Raw genomic sequence first — 26,303 nt, 5'->3', positions numbered from 1 at the left:
TGTTAAATGAAAGTGAAACGACAAACACATACAATAAAGAAAGCATGAATAAGTTTAAAAAAAGGGGATCTCATTTTATATATGATGATGAAAATGATAGCGCCAATACTGCAAATTATGGTAGGTGTAGTACTGCAAATTATGGTAGCGGTAGTACTGCAAATTATGGTAGCGGTAGTACTGCAAATTATGGTAGCGGTAGTACTGCAAATTATGGTAGCGGTAGTACTGCAAATTATGGTAGCGGTAGTACTGCAAATTATGGTAGCGGTAGTACTGCAAATTATGGTAGCGGTAGTACTGCAAATTATGATAGCGGTAATACTGCAAATTATGATAGCGGTAGTACTGCAAATTACCGTAGCAGTTGTGTAAAAAACGAGTTGTCGAGTTTAAGCAAAGGATCGGTTTCACCGAATGAAGGGGATAATGATAATTTCCATAAAATAAAAAATATTGTTGATCAGTTCAGCTCAGTTAAAAAATACCACTTAAAAGATAAAAAGTTAAATGAGAAATTAGAAAAAAAAGAATATTATGATGATTTTTTTTCCTTAAAATATAGAGAATATTATAAAGAGGACTTAATAAATTTGTGTTTAGAGACACTGTTAAAGAACACGAATTATATTTTAAATAATTATAAGCAGTACAAAAATTGCAGCATATTTTTTCTTTTACTTTTTTATAATATTTTCTTACCATATACAACAAACGACATTTTTGTTTATTTTAAATGTATTCAAAGAAATTATATTTTTTATAAAAAAAAAAATTTGCAGCATTATTTTGAACATATATTAAAAAATATAGAGTTATCAGATTTTAATCATCATTTTGTTAATAATATTATTAATTCGAAAAATTTGTCACATACCATTATTCCATATTTGAATATATTACAACACGACAATAACTTTTTAGATAAAGCTATTTTTTTAAATGATCATAAAAAAGAGATCCATCAGATGGAAAATTATCAATATGCTGGCAAAGACATTAATATAGGGGAAGAACAGGAAGAAGATGAAACGAAACATAACTGTCTAAATGAGTACGAAATGTTTATAAATTCATATGACCTGAATTATAAGATGAGAAAAATAAAAATTGAAAATATCGTTCCGTTAAACCTTTTGTACAAATTTTTCCAGTTAGTTAACTTTAACATAAATAATGTTCAGCTTGTTTTTCTTTTAAATGAAGTAATTAAGGAAAGTACTTTGCGCGAAAGAATAGACGATGAAGGTGTTGACAGTACTGGTGATGTAGACAATGTAGACAGTGAAGACAGTGCAGACAGTGTAGACAGTAATGCATTAAAATTTAAAAGAACGCAGAATTCACCTTACCAGTTCAGAAATTTGTTCTGCCCATTACTTCAAATAAAAAATAAAACCTTAATTGTTCATAAAAATTCGAAAAAATTGTATTTTAAAAATTTGAATATTATTGACCAACATTTTAATACATCTCAAGGTTTAATTATACAAATTTTTGATAATCCTATTTATAACTTAATTTCTATTTATGCTAATGTGTACATTGTTGCTTATAAAGTGGACATTTTGATAGAAAGGAGTAAATGACATTCTAAGAGGTGGTGTGTGTGTGGGTAGGATATATTTATTTATTTAATTAAAAACATTAATTAAAGTTCTACAACGTGAAAAAAAAAAAAAAAAAAAAAAATAGCCAATATCATTGCATATTGATAGAAATACACGTGTGCGTAATTATATGTGTATACATATTACCATTTGGGTAAAATTTGTTGAAATTAAAAAAAAAGAAAAATTCATAATTTATTCAGTTTGTCACATATAAATATGAATATAAATATATATATATATATAGATATATATATATATATATAAATATATATATATATTTATATGTAGGTATATATGTAGGTATATATATATATATATGGGTATATATGCATATTATGTGGTATGTTCTTCAAACCATGCTTTACACATTTTGAAATTCGCAAGGTATTATTTTTATGCTTCCACGTTTTATTTAACACGCTTTATTTAACGCGCAATTTTAAAAAAACTTTCTCTGTGCTACTTTTTTGCGGAAATTGTTCCTTTTTTTTAAATAATAAATATATTAAACTTATTTAAAAAGAAATTAAAATGATATTAACGAAAAATTCGCGATGGAAAAATAAATTTGAAAAGAACAGAGGTATTAACTTTTTATAGGTGTTATTTATGCACAGTGTATTTGGCTACGATGCACTTTATCATATCCTGTTTTACTTTTTAATCAATTAGTACCAAGTCCGAGTTATCGTTTCTCTCATCATCTATTATTATTTCTTCTGCCTTGTGTGTGTCATAAGTTACTTTACTTTCGTTCGCCTCTCCCTCGTCTGAGGCTATATATCTCCTCTTCTTCAAACTGCGAATAAAAAAATGAAAAAATAAAATAAACGAAAATAAATAAAACTAAATGAAAAAATTAAAATAGTAAAATAATAACAAAATAATAACAAAATAATAGCAAAATAATAACAAAATAATAACAAAATAATAACAAAATAATAACAAGATAATAACAAGATAATAACAAAATAATAACAAACTAATAACAAACTAATAACAAAATAATAACAAAATAATAACAAAATAATAACAAAATAATAACAAAATAATAACAAAATAATAACAAAATAATAACAAAATAATAACAAACTAATAACAAAATAATAACAAAATAATAACAAAATAATAACAAAATATGAATAAAATAATAATAAAACATGAATAAAATATTAAAAAAGGAAAAAAGGAACAGTAATAAAATAGAAAACACTTGCGCGGTGGACATGCGCGGGAGACTCGGCCCCATGTTTACGCAAACACACATGCTTAATGTGTATACCTCTTAATAGTATCTTCTTCATCCTCCGTTTGCACGTTCCTCTTTTTTGTTATTTTTTGTTTTATAAAATAGGAGGTTTCTAAGGAGGGGTCATGCTTTAAATGAATTTCCAGCTGATCCTTATTATTTTGAAAATCTGTTAAAGTTAAAATTTCATCATTTTTAATATCCCAATCACTTAAGGAGTTATATAAAGATTTTATATAATCTTCATCATTTTCTAAAAATAAATCATAATCAAATATATTTCTATCTTGTTTGTCTAAAAATGGGTATAAAAAATATAACTCGTTTGTACATACATCTTTCACAAAATCATATAAGCTCATATCATTAAAATTTCTTATATAAATATTTATCACTGGTTGTTGACATATGTAACAATTAGGATTAGGTGCTTCTAAATTTTCCGAATTAACTATATTTCCCCTTGAAAATATTTTATTACCATTAACTACACTTTTAATCCACACATGCTTTGCTTTGCTGTCCCTTAAATTTTTTCTTTCCCTATTTTCCCTCCTTTCGGAATTTTCCTCCTTCTCACTATTTTTTAAAACTTGGAAATATTCGATTACATGAATTAACTGAACTGCTTGAAGAGAAGCGACTATAGCATTTGTTGACGAAATTGCAGGAATAATATTTCCAGCTATAGACTGTATGTCGAATTTACTTTTTTGATTGATTGAAAAATTTATCATCCTTAAATTAGAAAGAGCAGCTATAAAATTAATGCAATCATCATCATCCTTATCAAATATTAAATAATCCTCTCCTTTTTTATTTATATTCAAATAGTTATACAAATTCAAAAAACTTTTTACATACATTTCTATACATTTTGTTTTATTCCATATAATTTGGGAGCGCAGTTGTAGATCCTTTTTTTCTTCATCTTCTATTCCTTCGCTTGTATTTAGTGAGTCTCTATCACCTACAGTTACATTTTTACCTTTACACGATTCTTTGTTTTTCCCCTTTATTTTGCTTCTTTGTTCCTTCTCTTCGTTTTTCCCTCCCTTTATCCCTTGATCTGGATTTTCTCCCAGCTGGACTTCACAACCATCCTTAAGAGAAACAACCTGCCCAATGTAAGCAGAATCAAACAGATAATTCGATTCAAAGAGTACAGGGACGGGTGTAATTACATAATCTTTCTTTAATGAAATCAATTCCTTTATAGTATCATGAAATAAATAGTTAAATATGAATATGATAATTTCTTTTTTTTCCATATTTCTTTTTTTTGATTCTTCTTCAATATGATTTTTAATATCAATTAATGTCTCATTATCATTTTTACAAAAAAAGGTTTCAAAAATTAATCTACCCCAAGCTACACAATGTTCAGGTAAAGATGGAGTTTGTCTTATTGTACATATAGCGTATGTTTTATTTTTTGGTTTTTCTTCACAATTATAACATTTCGTTTCATTTGAAAAAATTGGATATACCTGACCATTATATCCTGTACTCCCTGCTTCTATTAATATTTTTTTTTCCATTATACATAATTTGTTAACATACTCTCTTGCCTTAATATTGTCCAAGGCATTTATTACATAATCATATTTTGAAATATCACTACTTTTCATTGTACACACATCATGTGTGTATGCATTAATATTTAAATCTTTACAATGTTTTAATGCTCTTTCTTTTGCTACTATTGCTTTGTATTTTTTTACATCTTTTTTTTTAAATAAAAATTGTCTATTTAAATTTGTTATATCAATAGTATCTATATCTATTATATCTATATGTTTACATCCTATCGTTATAATATTTTTTAAAAACTCACTTCCTATACCTCCTGCACCTACCAGTAATATTTTCATGCTTTCGACCTTATCACATATTTTACTGTCAAAAATTTTCCTCATACTTTTATGCATCTTTTCTACCAATATGTTGTAAAAAAAATTTCGAGATACAGGAAAAATTTAATTATGCAGTACCCTCATGTGTATAGCGGTCTTAATGCTCGTATTTTATGCCAAAACGTTCACATAAAGCGGGTAATGTTGAGTGGGGTGAAGTACATCCGTGCGTGCGTAAGGACATTAACATATATATATATATATATATATATATGTAAAGATACATATGCATGCATATGCATATATATGCATGTACAATATGCGCATATATTTATATACATGAATACATGTTTACGTATGTACGTATTTATACCTACACATGAATATAATTTTTTTTTTTTTTGTTTTCGCCTTTTTTTTTATCCACTTTAAAAAAATATATATATCACTTCTTTTTTCTTTATTCATGCGTGTAATGCCAAAGCTTTTAAATATCCATTTGGGAAATAATAATTAATTTCTAAATAATTTTAAATAGCAATATTTTGTATGAGAATATATAGTTTTTTTTATTTTATTAAAAATATATAATTTTATGTTTTCCGATAGAACTTTTTTTTTTTTTTTTTTTTTTTTTTTTTTTTCTCTTTTATATTTTATCTTTTTTTCTTTATTAATATCAATTTTAGCATTTATATTGCACTTATGAATAAAAATCGAGGGAAGGGGAAAATATATATACTTTTATTACATTTATTATTTTTCCTAAATAATGATGATAAAATTGTATCTCTTACTACAAACGGAAACAACGGGACAGGACTTACTTCAAATCAGCTTAACATTTATTGGCATATTTTCAATTGCTTAAGTTTTAAGGAAATTTTGCATCAATTACGGATTAGCAGCAACTTAAGGTTATCTTTTTTATTTATTTATATTATTATTTATTTTTTCTTGTTGTTCAGATGATTTTACGAGATAATATGACTTTTTTTTTTTTTTTTTTTTTTTTTTTTTAACATTTTCATGTATACAATATTAAACGAAAAAGTAACACTACTGAGTTGTTTAAATATTTTTTTAAGCATACCATTTTTATTAAACAAGTGTACATTATAAACGCATTTGCCTTATTTTACAATTACAGCATAAAGGCTAATTCAAACAGCGTTAATTACGGTTAAATGACTTTTTTTTCTTTGGAAATTATGAGTTTGATTTATTTTCATTTTGTTTATTTTTTATTTTATCTGTTGCAAATTACTTATGTGCATCTTTCGGGAATAGTTTCATTTTGCTTTTTTAAAATTTAGGGGTAAGTGTATAACTAGCTGAGTTAAGACAGAATATGTGCATTACTAAAAAGAGGAAAGTTTTATGCATATAACATCTGTATATGTATGCACAATTATGTTTGCATGACAGGGGTAACGACACTAAAATATTTCCGAATTAGAGTTGTGCGTGGATGCGCGAGTACAAATGGACTTACATAAACTTTCATTTGTTTTACTGCTATCCTTTTTTCATGATCATGGATATTTTTAGTTAAACCGGATGACATAATATTGCTTGTTATTTGCTCTCCGTTCTTCTTTTTTTTTTTTTTTTTTTCCATACGAAGATATAGTTAGCTAGATGTTTACCACTGTATACAAAAGAATATCTATGTTTTAAAATACCTGCCTATGTTCATATTTAATTGATTATTTTTTTCGGGCATAATTCTTTCCTTTAAAAATGTTATACCCCCATTACACAGTAATAACAGAAAAAAAAAAAAATTTGCATTTGCATTGTTAAATCTTTATTGTCCCTTTTTGGAAGAAATAATCTATGTAAAAACTAACTGGTATGGTCATTTATACGCAGAAAAATAAAACAAATTAAATTAATAAACTGTTTCGTAAAGGCCCTTAATACATATATGTATACATATATATGTATACATATATATGTATACACTATAAATAATATACAAAATGTGGCGTAATAATTATTTCGAATTATCCGTTTTATTATAAATTTCTTATTTTCTCAAAAAGAAGGAAAATATCCTTTTTAACTTTTGTAATGTAAACACTCGGAAGTATGTTTATCTGTATCGTATTGCGGGTAACAGAACAGACCGGAAATTTTACTAACATTGAATATTCTACTTTTAGCTATATATACATTTTTTTTTTTTTTTTTTTAAATAGCCGTATTTTAAACATTAGCATTTGTTGACACGTTTATCCTGCATAAGTTCGCACAATATTATGAACAGTTAAGGAAAAAACAAACAAGCAAGGAAAGAAGCAAATAGGCAAACATGTGTGTATAAATGAACGAAATAAAGCTGCAATATGTAGAAAATAGTGATAGTTGTCCATATTTTTTTTCCTTTTTTTTATTTCCTATATTTCACCGAATGTTTTTATTTTGCATGACTGTGCAGGAAATATATATATATATATATATATATATATATATATATGTATATTTTTTTTTTTTTTTTTTTTTTATTATCAAATTTTTGCCTATGCAAAACGTGCCATTATTGTGTTTACTTTTTTATATTTTCCTTTGCAGTGAACGAAATTGATCGTTTTAGGTTTTTTTTGCCTAATTGAGATTTTTCCTTTTTTCCTTTTTTCACTCTTTCTTTTCTTTTATTTTTCTATTTTCCTATTTCCGAATTTTTCCTTTTTTCACTCTTTCTTTTCTTTTATTTTTCTATTTTCCTATTTCCCCATTTTTCCTTTTTTCGCTCATTCTTTTCTTTTATTTTTCCATTTTTCTATTTTCCCATTTTCCCTTTTTTCTTTTTTTTTTCGTTTTGGTTATCAACTGTTACATTAAATGTAAATTTTTTTTATTTGAATTCATTCCAACTGCATTATTTTGTGTATGGTTCAGAATAATAGTCTTCAGAGTGACCGCAGAAGCTGTCTCACGAGTGTGTGCATATATACATATATGTGTATACATACCAAACTAACACATATAAAGCTCGTTTTGCCGACACCGCTTTTCTCGCCTCCTCTGTGTGTGTTCACTCAAAATGACTGTAGACAAACCGTCCATATGTTTGATTTGTGATAAGGAAGGATTCAAGTGGATCCCCCTTTTAATGAGTGAATGGAAAATAAAATATTTGTTTTGTAATGATCAGGAGTTAAAAAATTGTTATGTGGAAACGTTTGGTCTATATGACACAGAAACAAACAAAAGTGATAACACTTTAAAATATTTAGATGAGCTCAGTCCTGAAAAGATTCATTTATTATTTTTAGCCTTGTCTACAAATAAATATCACGAAGTAATATTAGAATATGTAATAAATCAAAAAAAATTTTTTTACATATTTAGCTCAAATGTACCAACATTAAATATTCAGAAATTGGAAAAGCTGAGATCCTTACTAAATAATTTTAATGCTCATACAAATTATATATATGATATTAAAAAAGAGTATAAAAATGTTAATAAGCAATTTTATTGGAATATTTTTAATCCTTTGTTGAACGAGCGTGTATTTTATAATCTTAAGAATACGCTGAACGACTTAGGATATATATATGCTGTACAGATAGAATCTACATTTATTCCTTTTTCAGTTGAAAATGAAGGAATAACAAATATATTATTATATAGATCTATTTTAATAATTTCTCTGATTGAATATTTATTTGAAAAACCCAAAAAAGTTCTATCCAAATGTTATTCTATTAAAAGCGACAAAGAAACAGTTCATTGCTTAGCTGGTAATGTTTTTTATAATTCCTTAACTTGTTATTTCAATATTTCCGTTAACACGTTAAATAAAATTTTTGCCCTCAAAATATACGGTAACAACGGGTTTATCGAGGTCTCATACAGCAAGGAGCATAACTGTGAGCAAAAGATTGGCACCATATACAAACATATGCTTTTTATATAACTAGTGTAAATGCTCTCGTACGGTTATATATTCCTTTGAGCATGTACATTTATATTTGTATTTGTATTTGCATTTGCATTTGCATTTCACATTGGTGTAGTTACATACCTGTTTGTACTACTGTATAAGCATTTGAAAAATAGCATGCACATTCACACATACATTTGCCTATTTTTTTTTTTTTTTTTTTTCCCCCCATTTTGTTAAGGCTTCCAAATGCAACGATGTTTAAACCACTATGAATACCCCAACTTATTTGTGGAAGATTCTTATAGGAGTGCATTAAATGTAAGTTAAAGCATAAAAAAAAAAAAAAAAAAAAAAAGTTAAGCAGCAGAATGATAAATTTTGCTTAAAACACATTTTCAATTTTATTAGGAGATCAAATATTTTTTAGATGAAAAACTTTATACAAACAAGTATATAAATGCTTATATTAATGCTGTACATACTTCCTTGTGTTTGTGGAAAAGTGATGGGGAAAACATTGCTCTAGAAAATTTCCCAGAAAACTGTACTAGCCAAAATGGTAATGAACTTAAAAAACAAGCAGAACTGGATGCTATCACTGCGTGAACATGTTAATGCACAAAATTTAAGAGAAGAAATGGGGAAATTTTCAGAAAAATGGAGACTGGAAGGGTTGTGATGGGATGGATGATCCAAATTATGCTTGATCGTGCTATATATATTTTGACTGGATTTATATTTACAAATGATGAAATGTTTTTGTTACCATATACTTGGTTCACCGAAAAAAAAAAGAATAAGAACATCGAATAAAATATGATAATATGATAATATGATAATATAATAATATAATAATGTGTAATGTACTGTAATAAAAATATAATAAGACAAGTTAAAAATAAATAGCAAATTGAGCCGTAGAATGAATAATTAGGAGCACCATTGTTCACAAGTTTTTTAGAAGCACTCGCTAGTATGGGACTTGGCGCGACGCCGAATAATGCATAGCTAAAAAACTAAAACAAGATGAACCAAAATAAAACAAAATGAAACATAATGAATCAAAATGAAACATAATCATAATGAATCAAAATGAATCAAAATGAAACATAATGAATCAAAATGAAACATAATGAATCAAAATGAATCAAAATGAATCAAAATGAAACAAAATACAATACAATATAATACAATATAAAATATAATAAGCAACTGCACACGTATTCTGTTCGGAAGCATGCATATAGCTAGATCTGTATATGTGCGCTTTTACATATATTTGTATATATAAAGAACGCCCTTATAGCACGTGTGTGGATTAGTGGAACGCCCCTTTTTGACTAAGTCATATGATGTATAAATTTTTTCAAAGGATGACCTTTTTTAATTTATTTAAATATTATTCATGAAGGGAATGCTAAAAAGGAAAAAAAAAAAAAAAAAAACTAATTGTAAATTAGGAACATAATAATTTCATATACTATGTATATATACATCACATTATACCCATTTTTGTAAATTTTTTTTTTTTTTTTTTTTTTTTTGTAAATTTTTTTTTTGTTTTTTTTTTTTGTTACTATATGTTCGGTGTTTGTGCTTTATATTTTCTGTATTCGTCATCGTAACATTCAAGCAAATACTTCTCTTCAAGTTTTATCGTTCTGTAGAAATATGTCCAAGATATTATGAAACAAAGGATAAAGCAAATGATGTTAAATAAAAATAGTTGTAGAACTGACATGAAAAGAAAAAAAAAAAAAAAAAAAAATATATATATATATATATATATACATACCCAAACGCGCACATGTTTGCACGTATGTACATGTATATATAAGAAGTGGAATACAACAAATGAGTCTCAAAAGTGCGCATAAGTATAATAATATGGTTAAACAGGCGAACTGTTTCTTTTGACCATGTAACACTCTCACATTTGGTAAGCCACTACTGTTCAAATGAACATATGTATTATTGTAATTAAATAATAATTTTCTACACCTCTTACATGTGTACATATTTGTGTGTATGTATGTATGTATGCATGTACGTGCGTATATATGTACATTTAGCGTGGTGTACACTGATTTTACGCATGTATGATCAGAAGGAACTACAACACAAAACAATTGTTACGCACATTTTTTTTCATGCATTTGGACATCTTTGCTTATTATGCTGTTTTCGTCATTTTGTAAAACTTACATAGGGCATAATAAAACCATCCAGTATAACAGGGATGCCTCATATACTTGTAGAGACCCCATGTTACCAGATCGTGTTTCCGTTTAACATATTTTTTAAATAAGGTATCAGAGTGTAAAACGTAAAAAGAAAAATTTTTTGAGCATTGTATTAAGCCAAATATTCTCAAAAGAAAACCAGCTAAACTAAATAGCAATGATAATAAACTTATAAATAAGTAGTAATTATAAATTTGATCGTAGTTACCTATTATATCATAACTATGAAAAAAATTTTCATATTTCAAAATAATTTTTTGAAATAAGGAATTGTTAAGATCATACTTTTTCGAAAATATTTTGTTTGTCCATTTTTGTATAAACCTTGTAACAAGGGTGTTGTTGAATATGCACTTGTTTCCTGATAAATCTGTAAAAGATGGATATGCACTTGATATCGCCTTTTCCTCTATATCATAATGTGTTTTGCTTGAGTTACTGTATCTATTTTTTTTTTTTTTGCTTATGTGTATTTTTATACAAATGGTAAGAATCTTTATTACGACCAAATTTATACACACTTAGAACATGTTTTACGTTAGTATCTTTTCGCAAAAATATTATCTGTGAATAATTGCTATCTTTTAATAAATCTCTTTTTGTTAAAAATAAGCTAATAATAGTATTATTATCATACCGTGTTGCTAGCAGTTTTTTCATTGGTTTGTTCTTTCCTTGTATTTCATTTATTATAGGGGTAGTTATATTAGACTTATTTGTTTTTATTTGATTATAATAAGAGTAAGTGCAAATACCATAATTATCCATGTAATTCTTGAAAAAAAAAAAATTAAATATTAAAAGTTGACGCAATAGGTATTTATTTATGTATTTTTCAAATGCCCGTAATAGTACAAATAGAAATATCTTCGCATAATATTCCAGTAGGGTTAAGACAAAAAAATATGCATAGCCATAATTAGGATTAATCAGAAAATTGTAATAATTATAATTATTTTTATTATGAACAAAAGATAAAAAAAATTCAGACAAATGAAATGTTATAAGAAACAAATAAAATATATTAAGAGGAAAGTTATTACTTATATTAATAATAAAATGGAAAAAAAAAAAAAAAAAAATATATTAACAATATTTTTGCAAAAATGTAATTGTATTTACTACGCTTTGAATACACATTTCTACTGGGCTGAAATGCTATACACACGTACACACAAACAAAGCCGTATTCTAACCATTTATGCAACCAGTAATCCGAAATTTCAAATTTTTTCTTTTTTTCTATTATTTCGTACAAATTTGTGTTAATTAAATAAATCAAAGGTTTATAATTCAGAACACCTGCATACAACAAAAACGCACTCACAATGTACATACCTACATTCATTTTGCGTGTACGCCTTTCGTGGTTTATTCTGCCCTTGCCAGGATGTTGCTATTTTGTTTTTACCTACTGTCAGTTATATTTATGTATTTTCCCTTATTTTCCCTTATTTTTACTTATTATTATTTATTATTATTTATTATTATTTATTATTATATATTATTATATATTATTATTTATTATTATATATTATTATTTATTATTATTTATTATTATTTTTTTTTTTTTTTAGCTCTTCACAGTATCGTAAACTTCAAGGCATCGAGGAGAATGATCCGTGCAAGTATGTGTACAAATACATACATGCACACATACATACATGCCCACATACATATATGCACATGTACATACGTGCACACCACATCCTGTTTTGTCTCCTTATTAACGGACTAACAGAAGAACACTAACCAGGAAGTAGTTATAATATGTTACTATAAATTACATATATATATTTTTTTTACAGAAATGTGCTATCACTTTTTCGCGTTTCGGATGGCTTTCCCTTGAAGAGACTTCAACAGTGGGAATATTCTTTAAACTTTTTTTAACGTTCTTCTAAGGTTTTACTTGTAATTATATATTTTTTCGCACGTTTCACACGTTTCACACGTTTCACACGTTTCACACGTTTCACACGTTTTATACTTATACTTTTTCCAATTTTTTGTGTGCTTTTATGTGTTTGCTAGTCATTCAGGTAAACAATCGCCCAAAAGTTTTGTCATATATATATATATATATATATGCGCAAATCCTGCTTTATAAATAAAAAAAAAAAAAAAAAAAAAAAAAAAAAGAAGCTACGCTATATATCCCCTATTTTCGAACGTCACTCGGAGAAATATGATTTTTTTTTTTTTTTTTTTTTTTTTTTTAAATTTACGTTTTGTCATTTTTTACGTTATTTGATAATTTTTGGCTTTTCTCTCTTTCATTTCACACCCTTTGGTTTTTTTACTTTACAACTTTACGATATATTAATTTACATTATATTATAGTTCATTATATATTATTATATTTGAATTTATTACAATTAATTTTTTTTCTTTTTTTTTTTTTTTTGTCAAACTGGTCGGCTCATAAAAGTTCCTCAGTTACTTGTCGACCCTTCCTATTTATCTATTTTTTCCTTCCCCCCTCCCCCTTTATGCATGTATGTATGTACAGCCGTTTGCACATAAATGTTGAATGTTTCATTTTTTGATCATCTTCCTTTTCTTACTTAATAATGACCTCATTATATGTTTTAAAATAAAAAATTGGAAAAGCCAATATGTCCCACGTTACTCGGCTAATACGAATAATTCCCCTTTTGAGAAGGGAGAAACAAATCGGTACTCCTTTTCATTTTCATTAAAAAATAAAGAAGTGCATGAACAAAATGAATCAAACATATTTGATAAATCGTATGTTTACCACACACCTGTCTTACTGGAGGAGGTAATACGACATATACGTTACAGGGATACGTATGACCAAACGGGCGAAGATGTTAGTGGTGGTGGTAGTGCTCATAATGATGCTGATATCGGTGTTGATGTTGGTACTGATGTAGGTGTTGATGTTGGTACTGATGTAGGTGTTGATGTTGGTACTGATGTAGGTGTTGATGTTGGTACTGATATCGGTATTAGTGGTGGTAACAGTGGTAACTGCACGAAACTAACCCCTACCGTCTCATCAAATAACAGATGGATGACTTTGAACAAACACAATGAGAGAAGACCACCTATCGACAGTGAAAATGAAAAAGCAAAAAAAACAAATAGTAGTAATTTTCCATATAAGGAGGGTGCAAACATTTTTTACTTGAATGACGTTAGATCAATTAAAGAGGAAAGCAACACAAATGGGGAGAAAGAAGTGGGGTATTACATTGATTCAACTCTGGGAGGAGGTGGTCATACTTTGGAAATTTTAAAAAATATTACAGAATGCAAAGTGATAGGAATAGATAAAGATATAGAATCAATATATTACAATAAAGTAAAACTGCAAAATTATTTAAGACAAAATAGACTGACACTTATACAGGGTGATTATAGAAATATAATACATTTACTTAGTTATCATTCTTTACCTTTATTTAATAGTTACAACGGCATGATAGTAGATCTAGGTTTATCTTCACACCAGTTGACATGTAGCAAAAGGGGGTTTAGCTATAAATATAATGGCATTCTAGATATGAATATGAACAAATATACGGAAAGAGAATACATAAGGCGTGGTATGTCAAAAGATAAAGCGATTGACCATGTTTCAAAAAACAGCGTGAGTGATGATTCTTCAAAAAATTATGCATTTGATGATACTCCAAAAAGTAACTCAAGTAAATGTATTAATAAGCATGACAGAAACATGATGAACAAAATACATGTTATCCTAAACACTTATAGTTTTAAAAAACTAAAATTTATTATAGAAACATATGGTCAGGAAAAAAAAGCTTCAAAGATTGCAAGGAAGATTATCTTATGGAGGAAAAATAATGAAAAGATGATAACAACCACATATGAATTAAAAGAAATTATTCTTTCTACTTGTAAAAAAAATTATAAATCAAATAATAAAGTCTTATCGAGAGTATTTCAGTCATTCCGGATTTACATTAATGATGAGTTGAAAGCATTAAAAGAATTGTTAATATCTGCTCATAAGTTATTAAAGCATAGAAGCAGGTTAATTCTTATCTCTTATCATTCTTTAGAATATAAATGCATACAAAATTATGCAGAAAACAGAAAAAATTGGTGGAAAAAAATTAATGAAAACCCCATAACTCCAAATGAAAGGGAAATAAGACTCAATAACTCCTCCAGATCTGCAAAGATGACTGTTTTTGAAAAAATTTAACCAAGGGAGTTTTCATCATACGCGTGACGTGAAGAGTTACATGTGCATTTTTTGCGTATGCAATTGTGTGTGCGCGCATTTGCGTTTGTTGCTATATATTCGACGTACACCATTTGTTTTGCTTTCATTTTCTTTGTTTTATTAAGTCGTTTGACTGCATCATTTTATTGCATCATTTTATTGCATCATTTTATTGCATCATTTTATTGCATCGTTTGAATGCATAATTTTATTGTGTCGTTTAACTGCATCATTTTATTGCTTCGTTTAACTGCATCATTTTATTGCTTCGTTTAACTGCATCATTTTATTGCTTCGTTTAACTGCATCATTTTATTGCTTCGTTTTATTTTGCTTTTTTAAGCATTTATAGCTCAAATATTTACAAAAACAATAGAAAGAATGAATTCTACGCAGTGCAAATAATTTCATAATCATGAACTGCAATGTCGTGAGTACAATGCACTAGGTTAAAAATGGCCTATTTTTCCTTTTCATATATTCATTCTTCGTATAGATACCCCATATATATATATATATATATGTATGCATAAATGGACATTTACATATATACGTCATGCCTGTGTAAAAATCTTTGTCCTTTCAAACAGACATATCGTTCAACTGAATATGTTCACTTTTTATCCAAACTTAAGGCGAAAAACCTACCGAATGATTTGTCATCTTTTGTAAGCGGGTGCTTGGCGATTTCTTCTTATCCTTCCTCCGTAACCAGTTTTCCTCCTGATATATTCTGTACCGTTCATAATTTTCCTTTTTCTATCTGAAAAATATCGTACATTTGTCTGTTCGAAAAAAAGTGTATTTAAAGGAGAGGATGAAAGCAAAAACGGAAAGAGGCAAAAAAGTAGAAAGCAAATGCGTTTATTTCAAATCTCCATAAAAATTATTTTAAAATAAAATAGCATGTCATATTTTTGTTGTTTATTTATATTAATGCTTACCAATAACTTTGACACATTTGGAATTTTAGCTACTATATTGATACCATTCATAGCTTAAAAGGTTGAAGTGTAAAAACAAAAGAGATAGGGAAAAATAAAGGCAAACGTATAGGGCAAAAATACGAGTGAAAGAAAGGGAAAACGATAGAGCAAAGGAATGAGAAAGGAAAAAGAAAAATAGCAAAAGCGAAATACGAAAGGTACGAAGGAAAAGCAATATTGCTGCTTATTTGGCTTTACAGAACTGCAAATATTTAAACATACAATATTAATGAATTAACAGTTTTTCATCCTCATCTTTAAAAAATAAATAATGTGTAAAATTATTTTTTTATACACCATCTAAATTTTTGCATGGCAGATTATTTGTGCTTCATAAAAATTTTTTATTGCTTCCATTTTTTGAAAAAAACAAGACTAAACAAAAATTATATAAAAAAAATATATATTATAATATTTGCAACAACTAAAATTTTTTTTTAAAAGTATTTAATCAGTTTTTACTCGCACTCTTGTGGTTCAAAAAAAAAATAAGAAAATGGAAATATACGTACACTATTTTTCCTGCACATATATATATATATATATATATATATATATTATATATATTATATATATGTGTATATATGTGTATATATGGGTATATATGAGCATATGCTTACTGTTCAGGTGCTTTGATAAAGAGAAAAGAAAAAAAAAAAAAAATTTCCCTCACAAAAGACTAGCTAATCTGTAAAACATTTACACATATTTTTAAACCGCTTTTCTACATTCACGTAGATATAAAAAAGAAAAGAGAGATGTATTTTTTAGCCATTTCCGGAGGTATTTGTTTAATTGTACATATATATATGTATAAGCATATGTATGTGTGTATAAGCATATATATGTGTGTATAAGCATATATATGTGTGTATAAGCATATATATGTGTGTATAAGCATATATATGTGTGTATAAGCATATATATGTGTGTATAAGCATATATATGTGTGTATAAGCACACATAGTACCTTTTCAGTTTTGCAGTTCTACATGAACATGTCATAATATAAAGGGGAAAAAAAAAAAAAAAATATGATAAAGCAATAAAATGATAAAATAGGATAACACAGCAAAATAGTAAAAATAAAATAAAAATAAAAAAATGAAATTAAAAAAATGAAATTAAAAAAATGAAAATAAAAAAATGAAATTAAAAAAATAAAATTAAAATGAAATTAAAAAAATAAAATTAAAATGAAATTAAAAAAATAAAATTAAAACCAAATAAAAATAAAATAAAAATAGCCTTATTTTTGTTCATGTGCATATTTATTTTTTTACTCCTTCACTGTCTAATTTTTTTTGTTTTTATTTTTTGTGGTTCTCTCTTTTTTTTTTAACAACTTATAAATATTTTTTTTAAGAAACCAATTAAGTGCCAGATTAATTCGCAAATCTACATTTGTTTTTTTCATTTTTTTCATTTTTTTTATTTGCTTCATTCGCTTTCTTTGCGTGCAAATTATACACAGTATATTCCAAGCAGCAACACTGATTTAAGATCGTGTTCCAAATTGTGTTAATAATTTTAAAATACGAATTTTATAAACTTTTTATTTGATATATGTATACATAATTTATAAAAATGGAAAATGCTTTTTACGCATATACCAAAAATGCGTCTGACATGGATAGTAGGACTTTTGTAAAAATCTTAAAGGACTCTAGTAATACCTTCATAAAACAGTTCGTCCGTAGGAGTAAATTATTTATAGGCATATATACAGTTTTTTACGCGAACTATTGAAGTGATATGTTATATACAAAGATGTTTAATAATTTTGAAGTTTATCCTTTCTTTTTTTATTTTATTTTATTTCATTTTGTCTTGTCCACTCTTCTCCTTTCCCTTCTCTTTTCTTTCTTTCTTTCTTTTTAATGAATATATTATTACCCTTTTTTAATAGCCTTAAATGTTCGAAAAATATGTTACTCCAAAAATGCATGAGAATAAATTATTGACATAAAAGACTCATCATTAAAAAATATAGAATTCATAATTTTTTTTTATTTTGTTTATTTTATTTTTTTGTTTATTTTATTTTTTTGTGTGTACTGTACTTTTTCTCAGAACTGATAGGCAAAAAATTAACAGCCGTTGATGCTGATATTACATTCGCTAAGGTTAAAACGAAAGGAGCTAAAAGAATTAATTACGATCAATTTGTTGAGGCAGTTAAATATTTGATAGAAAAACACAAATTGGACTATGATAAGTTTGTAGAGACTTTATGTTATGAAGCATCCAATGGACCTATCTTATATGGGACAAAAGCTGATAATGTAAGATTCCACGACGACAAATCAACTTACACAGGTGTACATAAATTAGGAGGTCCAACTATTATTGACAAAAATAAAACTCAGTTTTCAGATATATCGGAAATTACGGATCGTTCTGAATGTAACATAAGAGGAGTTAATGTTAATGTAGAGAAAAACGTATAATGGAGAAGTGAATGACACTTATAATATTTTTATATTAAGAAAGTGGACAGAACAAACATTACGTTTATGTTTTTTCTTTTTTTTTTTTTTGGATCTAAACACCTTCATTATTTCGCTGAGTCGTTATGCCTCAATTTAGCAACTTAGCAATTTAGCAATTTAGCAATTTAGCAATTTAGCAACTTAGCAATTTAGCAATTTAGCAACTTAGCAGTTTAGCAATTTAGCAACTTAGCAATTTAGCAACTTAGCAATTTAGCAACTTAGCAATTTAGCAACTTAGCAATTTAGCAACTTAGCAACTTAGCAATTTCGCTATTTTGCTATTTCACTATTTTGCTATTTCACTATTTTGCTATTTCACTATTTCTTCTTTGCTTTGATGTTTCCTTTTGCATATACACATATATTTGCTTACTATTTTTTCATTTTAGCAAGTTTTGAATATCTGGGTTTGTGTAGAATATACCATATTGCCGTTGAATTGTAAGAACAGATTATTACTTGTTATTTCAGTAAGAAAGTTGTGTGCATGTTCTTATAATCATATTAAAAATACAATTTAAAAAAAAAAAATTTTCTTTTGTCTTTTTTAAATAAATATTTACATAAAAAAAAAAAAATTTAATTAAAATACTAAACACTTAACGTTAACTATGTCCAATTGAACACAATCACAGAAAAAAAGTAAAGAGGTAAGAGGGAAAAAAGTAAAATTCTTCTTCAATGCGTATGCGTAAATAAGTGTATATTTCCTCGTTCATTTTATTATCTGCTCAATATTTACTCAATGTACATTTATGTATATATATATTTGAAACCCCTGTTCGATAATCATTGTTTACTAGCCATTTTTTTTCCTTCATAAAATAACAAAAAAAAAAAAAAAAAAAAAAAAATATATATCACCTATTCTTACGCTGCAAATTATTGGTATCACAAAAATTTATATAAGCTACCATTAATTTGTATGTTATGTGTGTAGGTATACTAGTGGCCCACGAAATGATGATTTTATTCTAGAACATGCTTGTTAAAACGTACATTCCAACATTGAACATTCCAACATTGAAATTAATAATGGAGCACTCAAGTGGTTTAATAAAGAGGTGCACATTAATTTTTGGAATTAAAAAAAAAAAAAAAAAAAAAAGAAACTTGTAGTGTATAATTACACACTCTTGTATCATAACATGAAGGAAGCAAAAAAACCTTCAAGAATATAAGCAGACAGAAATTTGTAAATTTCATTTGTTTTGTGACAGAATTAATGTAAATTAGGCCATGTACATATATATATATATGTACGCTTATTTTTATTTATTTATTTTTTTTTTTCCGTTCTTAACTGCACAAACAGAATAAAGGACTAATCTCCGGTACAACTTAATTTCTATTTTTCCTATTTTTGAGTAAATTGTAAAAAGATTGAAAAAAAATATAATATTCGTAATGTATTTCTCCAATTTTTCATAAAATAAAAAAAAAAAAATAGAAAAAAAAAAAAAAAAGAAAGTCTTCACATTTTGTTGATTTATTATTTTATTTCTCATTTATGAAATTTTATGTGTTTCTTTATATTTGTGAAATTTGTTAGAAAAATAGTATAATAAAAAAAAGGTATTATATGTTATATATCATGCATATATGTGTACATATGTATATTTTGTTATATTTCTTGTTGAATAAGTGGCATACGTAGTTTTCAATATTTATTGTCTTTTTCTCGTTACAGTCACATCAACATTGCACAAAATGATATATAGATAAATATACATATGTATGTAGCATATATATGTACGTGTATATGTACATATGCATATATTTACATACGTATATATGTATATAAGTGAGTACCCCTGGGTACAATTTTGTTTCCCTATTTTTAATGTATTCTGTGTTTGTATAGAATTAATATATTTTGTTCAAGTTCTTTTGTTCTTGCTAATTAGTAATTCACATTCTGATTGTAGTTGATACTGTATTACTCTATAATAACATTTTTTTTTTTTTTTTTTAGCTATTTATAAATTCGCGTATATTTACTGTGTTTTGATTATATTTACAATTCATATGAGAAAATAATAATTTGTCAAAAAAAAAAAAAAAAAAAAAATAGTTCACATTTCTTACCTATTTTAATTTTACTACTTTTTCGTTATATTTACTTTATGTTTAATGAAAATGGATCAGATTGAAATTCTTAAAAAAAATTTAAATACAGAAAAAGTATTTTATAACTTAAATTGGCATGAACTTGCTTTAGATAGATCTTTTGATGATTCACTTAGTAAAAATTTTGAAAACGATAAGACTAACGAAGATCGTTATTCTTATACAAGTGATGATAATGCAAAAAATTATTACACTAATGAAGGCGTTACACAGGATAAGGGTGTACTAGGGAAGACATACTATAACAACGATAATGTGGGGGGTGAACAACATGAGAAGAGAAGTAGGCAAAGGAAAAAAATTCCAGACAAGGGTGGAAGGAATAGTGGAAGGAATAGTGGTAGTAATAGGGATAAAAATGGGTGTAAAAATGGGGACAAAATTAGCGACAAAAATAAGGATAAAAATAATAACAGTAATTATGATCTTAAAAATCTTATCAATCTTAATAATAATCATAATAGTGGAAGGATTAATGACCATGCGACTGAACACGACTCCATTCCAAGCACTCCAGTTCTTTCATATGAACCACATCCCTTTTCTGGAAAAAACGGCATGTGCGAAGTAAAGAAGTGCAATTTTATAAAAGAAGTAAAGACAGAACAATCAAGTAATATAAGTTTTATTCCTCCAGTAGACATTTTATATGATAACGAAAAGGTTGTATTTTTATTTTTTATATCAGGAGATTTGGAAAATTTTAAAATTTCCTCAAATAATAATTACCTTACCATATCAGGTAAAAAAATTCCATATGATGTACAGAAATGTGCTAGCTATTTTTCTCATGAAATAAAGACAGGATATTTTCTAAGAACATACTACTTTATGAAATCAATAGATAAAGAAAAAATTCATTATGAATATAAAAATGGAGTAATGAAAATATTAGTGTATATATAGGATGATACGGAAGAGTGAGGAGGAATATGTAAGTGCAAAAATACGTATCCGTATACACCTTTGAAGCGAGCGCAAAATTTCCTACGTGGGTTCGCATGCATATAAGTAAATATACGTGTATGCACATGTAAATGCATAGAACATGTATGTATATATATATACATATAATATATATATTATATATATATTTTTTTTTTTTTTTTTTTTTTTTTTTTTTTTGCCACTTTTTATCGTAAATGGATTGAGTTTTTTTTTTTTTTTCTTTCCTTTTACATTAGTTAACTAAGCCAAGTGTTCATACAATAATGCACATATCAAAAATAAGAAAAAAAAGAACAATAAAACTTAAAAAAAGTTGACATTCTTCTGTTAATTTATTTTCGCAAATGTACATATGCAAAAAGAATTTAGCGCATTTATTTGTTTCTCGTATTTTGAACTTATTTAAGTAAGCACTAAATTTGGTTGCATAACCTGAGTGAACAACTGTTTACACATGAGAAGTATTCAACAACAGGGTGAAGAAGCGATTTGGCTTATTTTATTCTTACAATAAAATCAGAATTAATTTGTTTCATCAGAGGAGACAGAAAAAAGAAAAAAAAGAAAAAAACTATACAATGAAATGATGCCAAATTTTTTACCTTGCTGTTCAGAATATTGTAAGTAATTTGCAGAATTTATGGAAAGTTTTTTTTTTTCTTTTTGTGTCAAAATTTATCACTTTATTATGAACATGAAATATTTTTCTTACCCACAACCAAATCAATATGTACCATATAAGGCTAATATGAAAAAAAGGTTCCTTCCTTAAATTATATACATTTTGGCTGTTTTAAAAAAAAAAAAAAATTTACTCACATTTTTCAAAAAAATTTCTATCACGGTTTCGCTTAAATAAGTTAAGTTTCACATTTAATCCTTTACAATTAAAAAAAAAAAAAAAGAAGAAAATGAACAGGAAAAAAGCAAACTGTAATCAAAAGGACGGTGATAAAACGTTCACCATTTTTACAGAAAAAACAGGGGAGAGGCCAAAAATATACATCTATGCAGCACATGTAAGGAATATACATAGCATAAACACAGCATAAACACAGCATACACACAACATACACACAACATACACACAACATACACACAGCATACACACAGCATACCCACAGCATACCCACAGCATACACACCGCATACACACAACATACACACAACATACACACAACATACACACAACATACACACAACATACACACAGCATACACACAGCATACACACAGCATACACACAGCATACCCACAGCATACCCACAGCATACACACAGCATACCCACAGCATACACACAGCATACACACAGCATACATACATTTATATACGTACTCGTGGGCAAACATACAGATGATACACCCGAATGCGCTGCCTATTTTAGAGTATTCTTGTGATAAACGGAAAAGGCGCTATCATTAGTCAGACGATATAAAATAAATTATATTCAAATAGTCAAAGTAATCAATGTAGTTATTCCTTATATAAAATTTCAAACATTTTTGTATTTTCAACAAGCTAATTTCCAGGGGCTCGGAAGTTTTTTTATTGCTTATATTTACATAATAATTTTTCGCTTTGTTGTTAACAAGTAAGGTTATCTTATTCATATCGGAATAAATTTCAAGCACATTTGATTCTTCTTTCCTTAAGTTGTATATCGATTCACTGAATAAATAATTATTAAAAAAACTACAAAGTTCATTCACGTTTTTTCCCGGGTAAATAATTATTAGAATATAAACGTCTCTTCAGTGCGGGTGCGGGGTGCAGGATGAAAAAAAAAGGAAAAAAAAAAAGAAAAAAAAGAAATATACAAAAAAGATGAAAAAATGGAAGTCATAGAATGGACAAGAATAGAACATCTGTCTGATGGAACACAACAAATAAAAAAACAAAACAAAACACATACACACGTGTTTATTCATACTCACAAACAGGTACTCAACACATACACACGTGTTTATTCATACTCACAAACAGGTACTCAACACACACACACAGAGCGCACGAACCGATGCACGTACGCAATTCATTTACGTGAAATGAGGTGTGAACTTCTCATTCGGAATGTTATATTTGCTCAGGGAGTCGTAGGTCAATATAATGTTGCACTTATGCACGGAAAACCTATAACGGTGAGCATGCTGCTCGCTAAGGAATTTATTGTAAAAATTATACTCTGACTCTAATTTTAATAAATAAATATTAAAAAAAGAATCCTGGGTTTTAACATTGTTATTTACAATAATTTTATAAGCATGTAGTTTTTTAAATTCTATCATATCTTCTCTATTATATATAAAATAATTATCTTCAACACTTCTGCTTCCAACATATAATACATATATATAATCATCGTTTAAATTATATTCTTCGTAATTAATTTTTTGATTTGTAAAAAAGTATCCATAATTATATGTATTATATAAACTTAATAATCGTTCATCCAGAAGATGTTCATAATTTACATGATACAGAATTCCATTTGCATTTATGAATACAGATATATATATATTAAATATATGTATAGTTACATAGTCAATTTGTAGATGACTATAATTTGATTTAATAAAATTAACTATCTCTAATAATTTATTTGATTCTATAAATATCATTTTATTAATATAATAGTTCACATCTACTCTATTAATTACATATATAATAATTCCTTTATTATAATTTTTTATTATCGTGTTAAAAAAGTAGGATAATTCTAGAAAAGAATGACGTTCTAAAAAATTAGATAAATCGATCATAATAAATTTATCCTTACAATTCTGTAAATAATCTTTTAACATTTCCATATAAAAGACATCTGAAAATTTGTCTAAATATTTTTCATTTGATATTAATTTTATTTGTTTATTATATTCATCATATTCGGACAATAGCATATTATTTAATGTATTTAATTTCATTCTATAATATTCTTTTCCTATTTCGTATATATGATGAATATTTTGTTCATATATTTCACTTAGATGCATTGCTTTAGAAAATATACTTGAAACAATTTTGTTTAAATTATACGCATTTGAATTAATATATTTTATGTACTTACTAATTCCTTTTAATTCTTTTACAGAATTACGAAAAAATCCTTTAATCTTTTTATTTAATGTTTTATTAAAATCATTTTTTTTTCTATTTAAATCTTCCTCAATGTTATCTTTAAAAACATCATAGTCTCTTTTTAATTCTTCCATTGTGTTTATAAAATTATTTGTTCTTTCATTATTTACTTTAAGTAAGTGTTTCTCTGTTTCATCTGACACCTCCAAGGCTTTTATAAAATTATCGTATGTGCGTTCTAAGTCTTCAACATTACTCTTCAACTCGTTATAAAGAAAAGAAAGTGAGTTAACATGTTTCATAATGCACTTCTTGTCCTTCTGGTATTGAAAAGGGTTTAATACTCGCCTTTTAAATATCCCTACATAAAAAAAAAAAAAAAAAAAAAAGATGAGCTACGAATATGACTAAGCAGTGAAATATATACTGAACAAACAGATTATGCGTAACAGACAAGTGAGTTATTAGCGCGAATACAGCGATAACTTGGGAAACGTTTAATATGTTCGCTTTTTCATTTGCTTTTTCTCTTCTTTTTTTTAAAATATGCACAAAACTGCTGCAACTTCTGCTTGTACACAAACAAGCACCATATTTTCTTGTGTCAACATCCCTCCTTTTGACCTTCTTTCAGGTAACTCGTTTACGTACATATATATGTACAATATACACTGAGGTATATGTAAACACATATGTATATACATATGTGCGTATATATGGGTATGCGTCCTTGCCCTAAAGCAAAGATGAATCATGTGCGCGGTCATAAACCACATAAATGAGAATTGGTCAACCAGTGCAAACATATTCTCATGTACCAATCTTAGCTACATATATATATGCAGCATTATTATTGTTTACCTTCATCAGGGGATACATACTGTTTCACGAGAAAAGTAAATATAATGAAAAGAAAAAATGCAGGGGTTATTGACCACATTTTTGAGTAAGTACTCCTTTATTTTTAAATCTTTCAGGCATTGTTTATAAAATGGTAATATAGCACAGGTACACATTTTTCGCATTATTTGCATTTTTCACATTTTTCGCATTATTTGCATTTTTCACATTTTGCGCATTATTTGCATTTTTCGTATTTTGCGCATTATTTGCATTTTTCGTATTTTTTTCATTTTTTTCATTTATTTCATTTTTCACATTTTGCGCATTTTTTTCATTTTTCTCATTTTTTTTAATTTTCTCGTTTTTCTCACTGTTCCCAGTTTTCAAATTTTTTTTTTTTTTTTTAAATTAAATATTCCTTGTATCACTTTAATTCATGAATGTTCGTATAACTCGTTATATGCGGCATATTATATTATTGTACGTACGAATACGCAATCATATTTTGACGCACTAAGCCGACTGGTTTGTTCGTTTTCTTATTCAAGCATTTTGCATATAAGTAAAGTCTCATCGTGCAACTAAAAATGTTTATAAGCCAGTTTATCGTTTAGTTAACGCATTAAATGTTCGTTTGTATGTATGCTTGTTCATCTGCTGGTTCATTTTTTTTCTTTTTTTTTTTCTTACAAGATATATGGAAGTTTTCAGGGAATACTATATTGATAAAAAAAATCAAAAAAACA

The 26,303-nt window shown here is 26.8% G+C and overlaps 8 protein-coding genes across 8 annotated transcripts; 5 read left to right on the top strand and 3 right to left on the bottom strand.

The window, feature by feature from the left end:
* Positions 1 to 44: 44 nt before the first annotated feature.
* Positions 45 to 1,589, top strand: MKS88_005760 (uncharacterized protein; the record flags this gene model as incomplete). The annotated part of the gene is made up of 1 exon (XM_067219052.1): positions 45 to 1,589. The coding sequence occupies one exon, from the start codon at positions 45 to 47 to the stop codon at positions 1,587 to 1,589; it is 1,545 nt and encodes a 514-aa protein (XP_067070966.1).
* A 684-nt stretch (positions 1,590 to 2,273) lies between these two features.
* MKS88_005759 (SUMO-activating enzyme subunit 2) lies at positions 2,274 to 4,793 on the bottom strand (the record flags this gene model as incomplete). The annotated part of the gene is made up of 2 exons (XM_067219051.1): positions 2,274 to 2,412; positions 2,896 to 4,793. 2 exons carry the CDS (start codon positions 4,791 to 4,793, stop codon positions 2,274 to 2,276), a joined length of 2,037 nt encoding a protein of 678 aa, XP_067070965.1.
* Positions 4,794 to 7,767: 2,974 nt separating this feature from the next.
* On the top strand, positions 7,768 to 9,222 carry MKS88_005758 (uncharacterized protein; the record flags this gene model as incomplete). Its single annotated transcript, XM_067219050.1, has 3 exons — positions 7,768 to 8,599; positions 8,855 to 8,934; positions 9,025 to 9,222. The coding sequence occupies 3 exons, from the start codon at positions 7,768 to 7,770 to the stop codon at positions 9,220 to 9,222; spliced, it is 1,110 nt and encodes a 369-aa protein (XP_067070964.1).
* Positions 9,223 to 10,192: 970 nt separating this feature from the next.
* Positions 10,193 to 12,207, bottom strand: MKS88_005757 (protein-S-isoprenylcysteine O-methyltransferase; the record flags this gene model as incomplete). The annotated part of the gene is made up of 4 exons (XM_067219049.1): positions 10,193 to 10,350; positions 10,822 to 11,220; positions 11,363 to 11,633; positions 12,040 to 12,207. 4 exons carry the CDS (start codon positions 12,205 to 12,207, stop codon positions 10,193 to 10,195), a joined length of 996 nt encoding a protein of 331 aa, XP_067070963.1.
* Positions 12,208 to 13,392: 1,185 nt separating this feature from the next.
* MKS88_005756 (S-adenosyl-methyltransferase) lies at positions 13,393 to 15,060 on the top strand (the record flags this gene model as incomplete). The annotated part of the gene is made up of 1 exon (XM_067219048.1): positions 13,393 to 15,060. One exon carries the CDS (start codon positions 13,393 to 13,395, stop codon positions 15,058 to 15,060), a length of 1,668 nt encoding a protein of 555 aa, XP_067070962.1.
* A 2,594-nt stretch (positions 15,061 to 17,654) lies between these two features.
* Positions 17,655 to 18,517, top strand: MKS88_005755 (p25-alpha family protein; the record flags this gene model as incomplete). Its single annotated transcript, XM_067219046.1, has 2 exons — positions 17,655 to 17,736; positions 18,141 to 18,517. 2 exons carry the CDS (start codon positions 17,655 to 17,657, stop codon positions 18,515 to 18,517), a joined length of 459 nt encoding a protein of 152 aa, XP_067070961.1.
* A 2,184-nt stretch (positions 18,518 to 20,701) lies between these two features.
* Positions 20,702 to 21,598, top strand: MKS88_005754 (uncharacterized protein; the record flags this gene model as incomplete). The annotated part of the gene is made up of 1 exon (XM_067219045.1): positions 20,702 to 21,598. One exon carries the CDS (start codon positions 20,702 to 20,704, stop codon positions 21,596 to 21,598), a length of 897 nt encoding a protein of 298 aa, XP_067070960.1.
* A 1,459-nt stretch (positions 21,599 to 23,057) lies between these two features.
* MKS88_005753 (uncharacterized protein) lies at positions 23,058 to 26,131 on the bottom strand (the record flags this gene model as incomplete). Its single annotated transcript, XM_067219044.1, has 5 exons — positions 23,058 to 23,388; positions 23,680 to 25,075; positions 25,533 to 25,594; positions 25,727 to 25,927; positions 26,046 to 26,131. The coding sequence occupies 5 exons, from the start codon at positions 26,129 to 26,131 to the stop codon at positions 23,058 to 23,060; spliced, it is 2,076 nt and encodes a 691-aa protein (XP_067070959.1).
* Between the last annotated feature and the right edge of the window lie 172 nt (positions 26,132 to 26,303).

Source organism: Plasmodium brasilianum, chromosome 14 (genome assembly GCF_023973825.1).
Source record: "Plasmodium brasilianum strain Bolivian I chromosome 14, whole genome shotgun sequence".
Taxonomy (NCBI): domain Eukaryota; phylum Apicomplexa; class Aconoidasida; order Haemosporida; family Plasmodiidae; genus Plasmodium; species Plasmodium brasilianum.
This window is presented reverse-complemented; position numbering and strand designations above follow the sequence as displayed.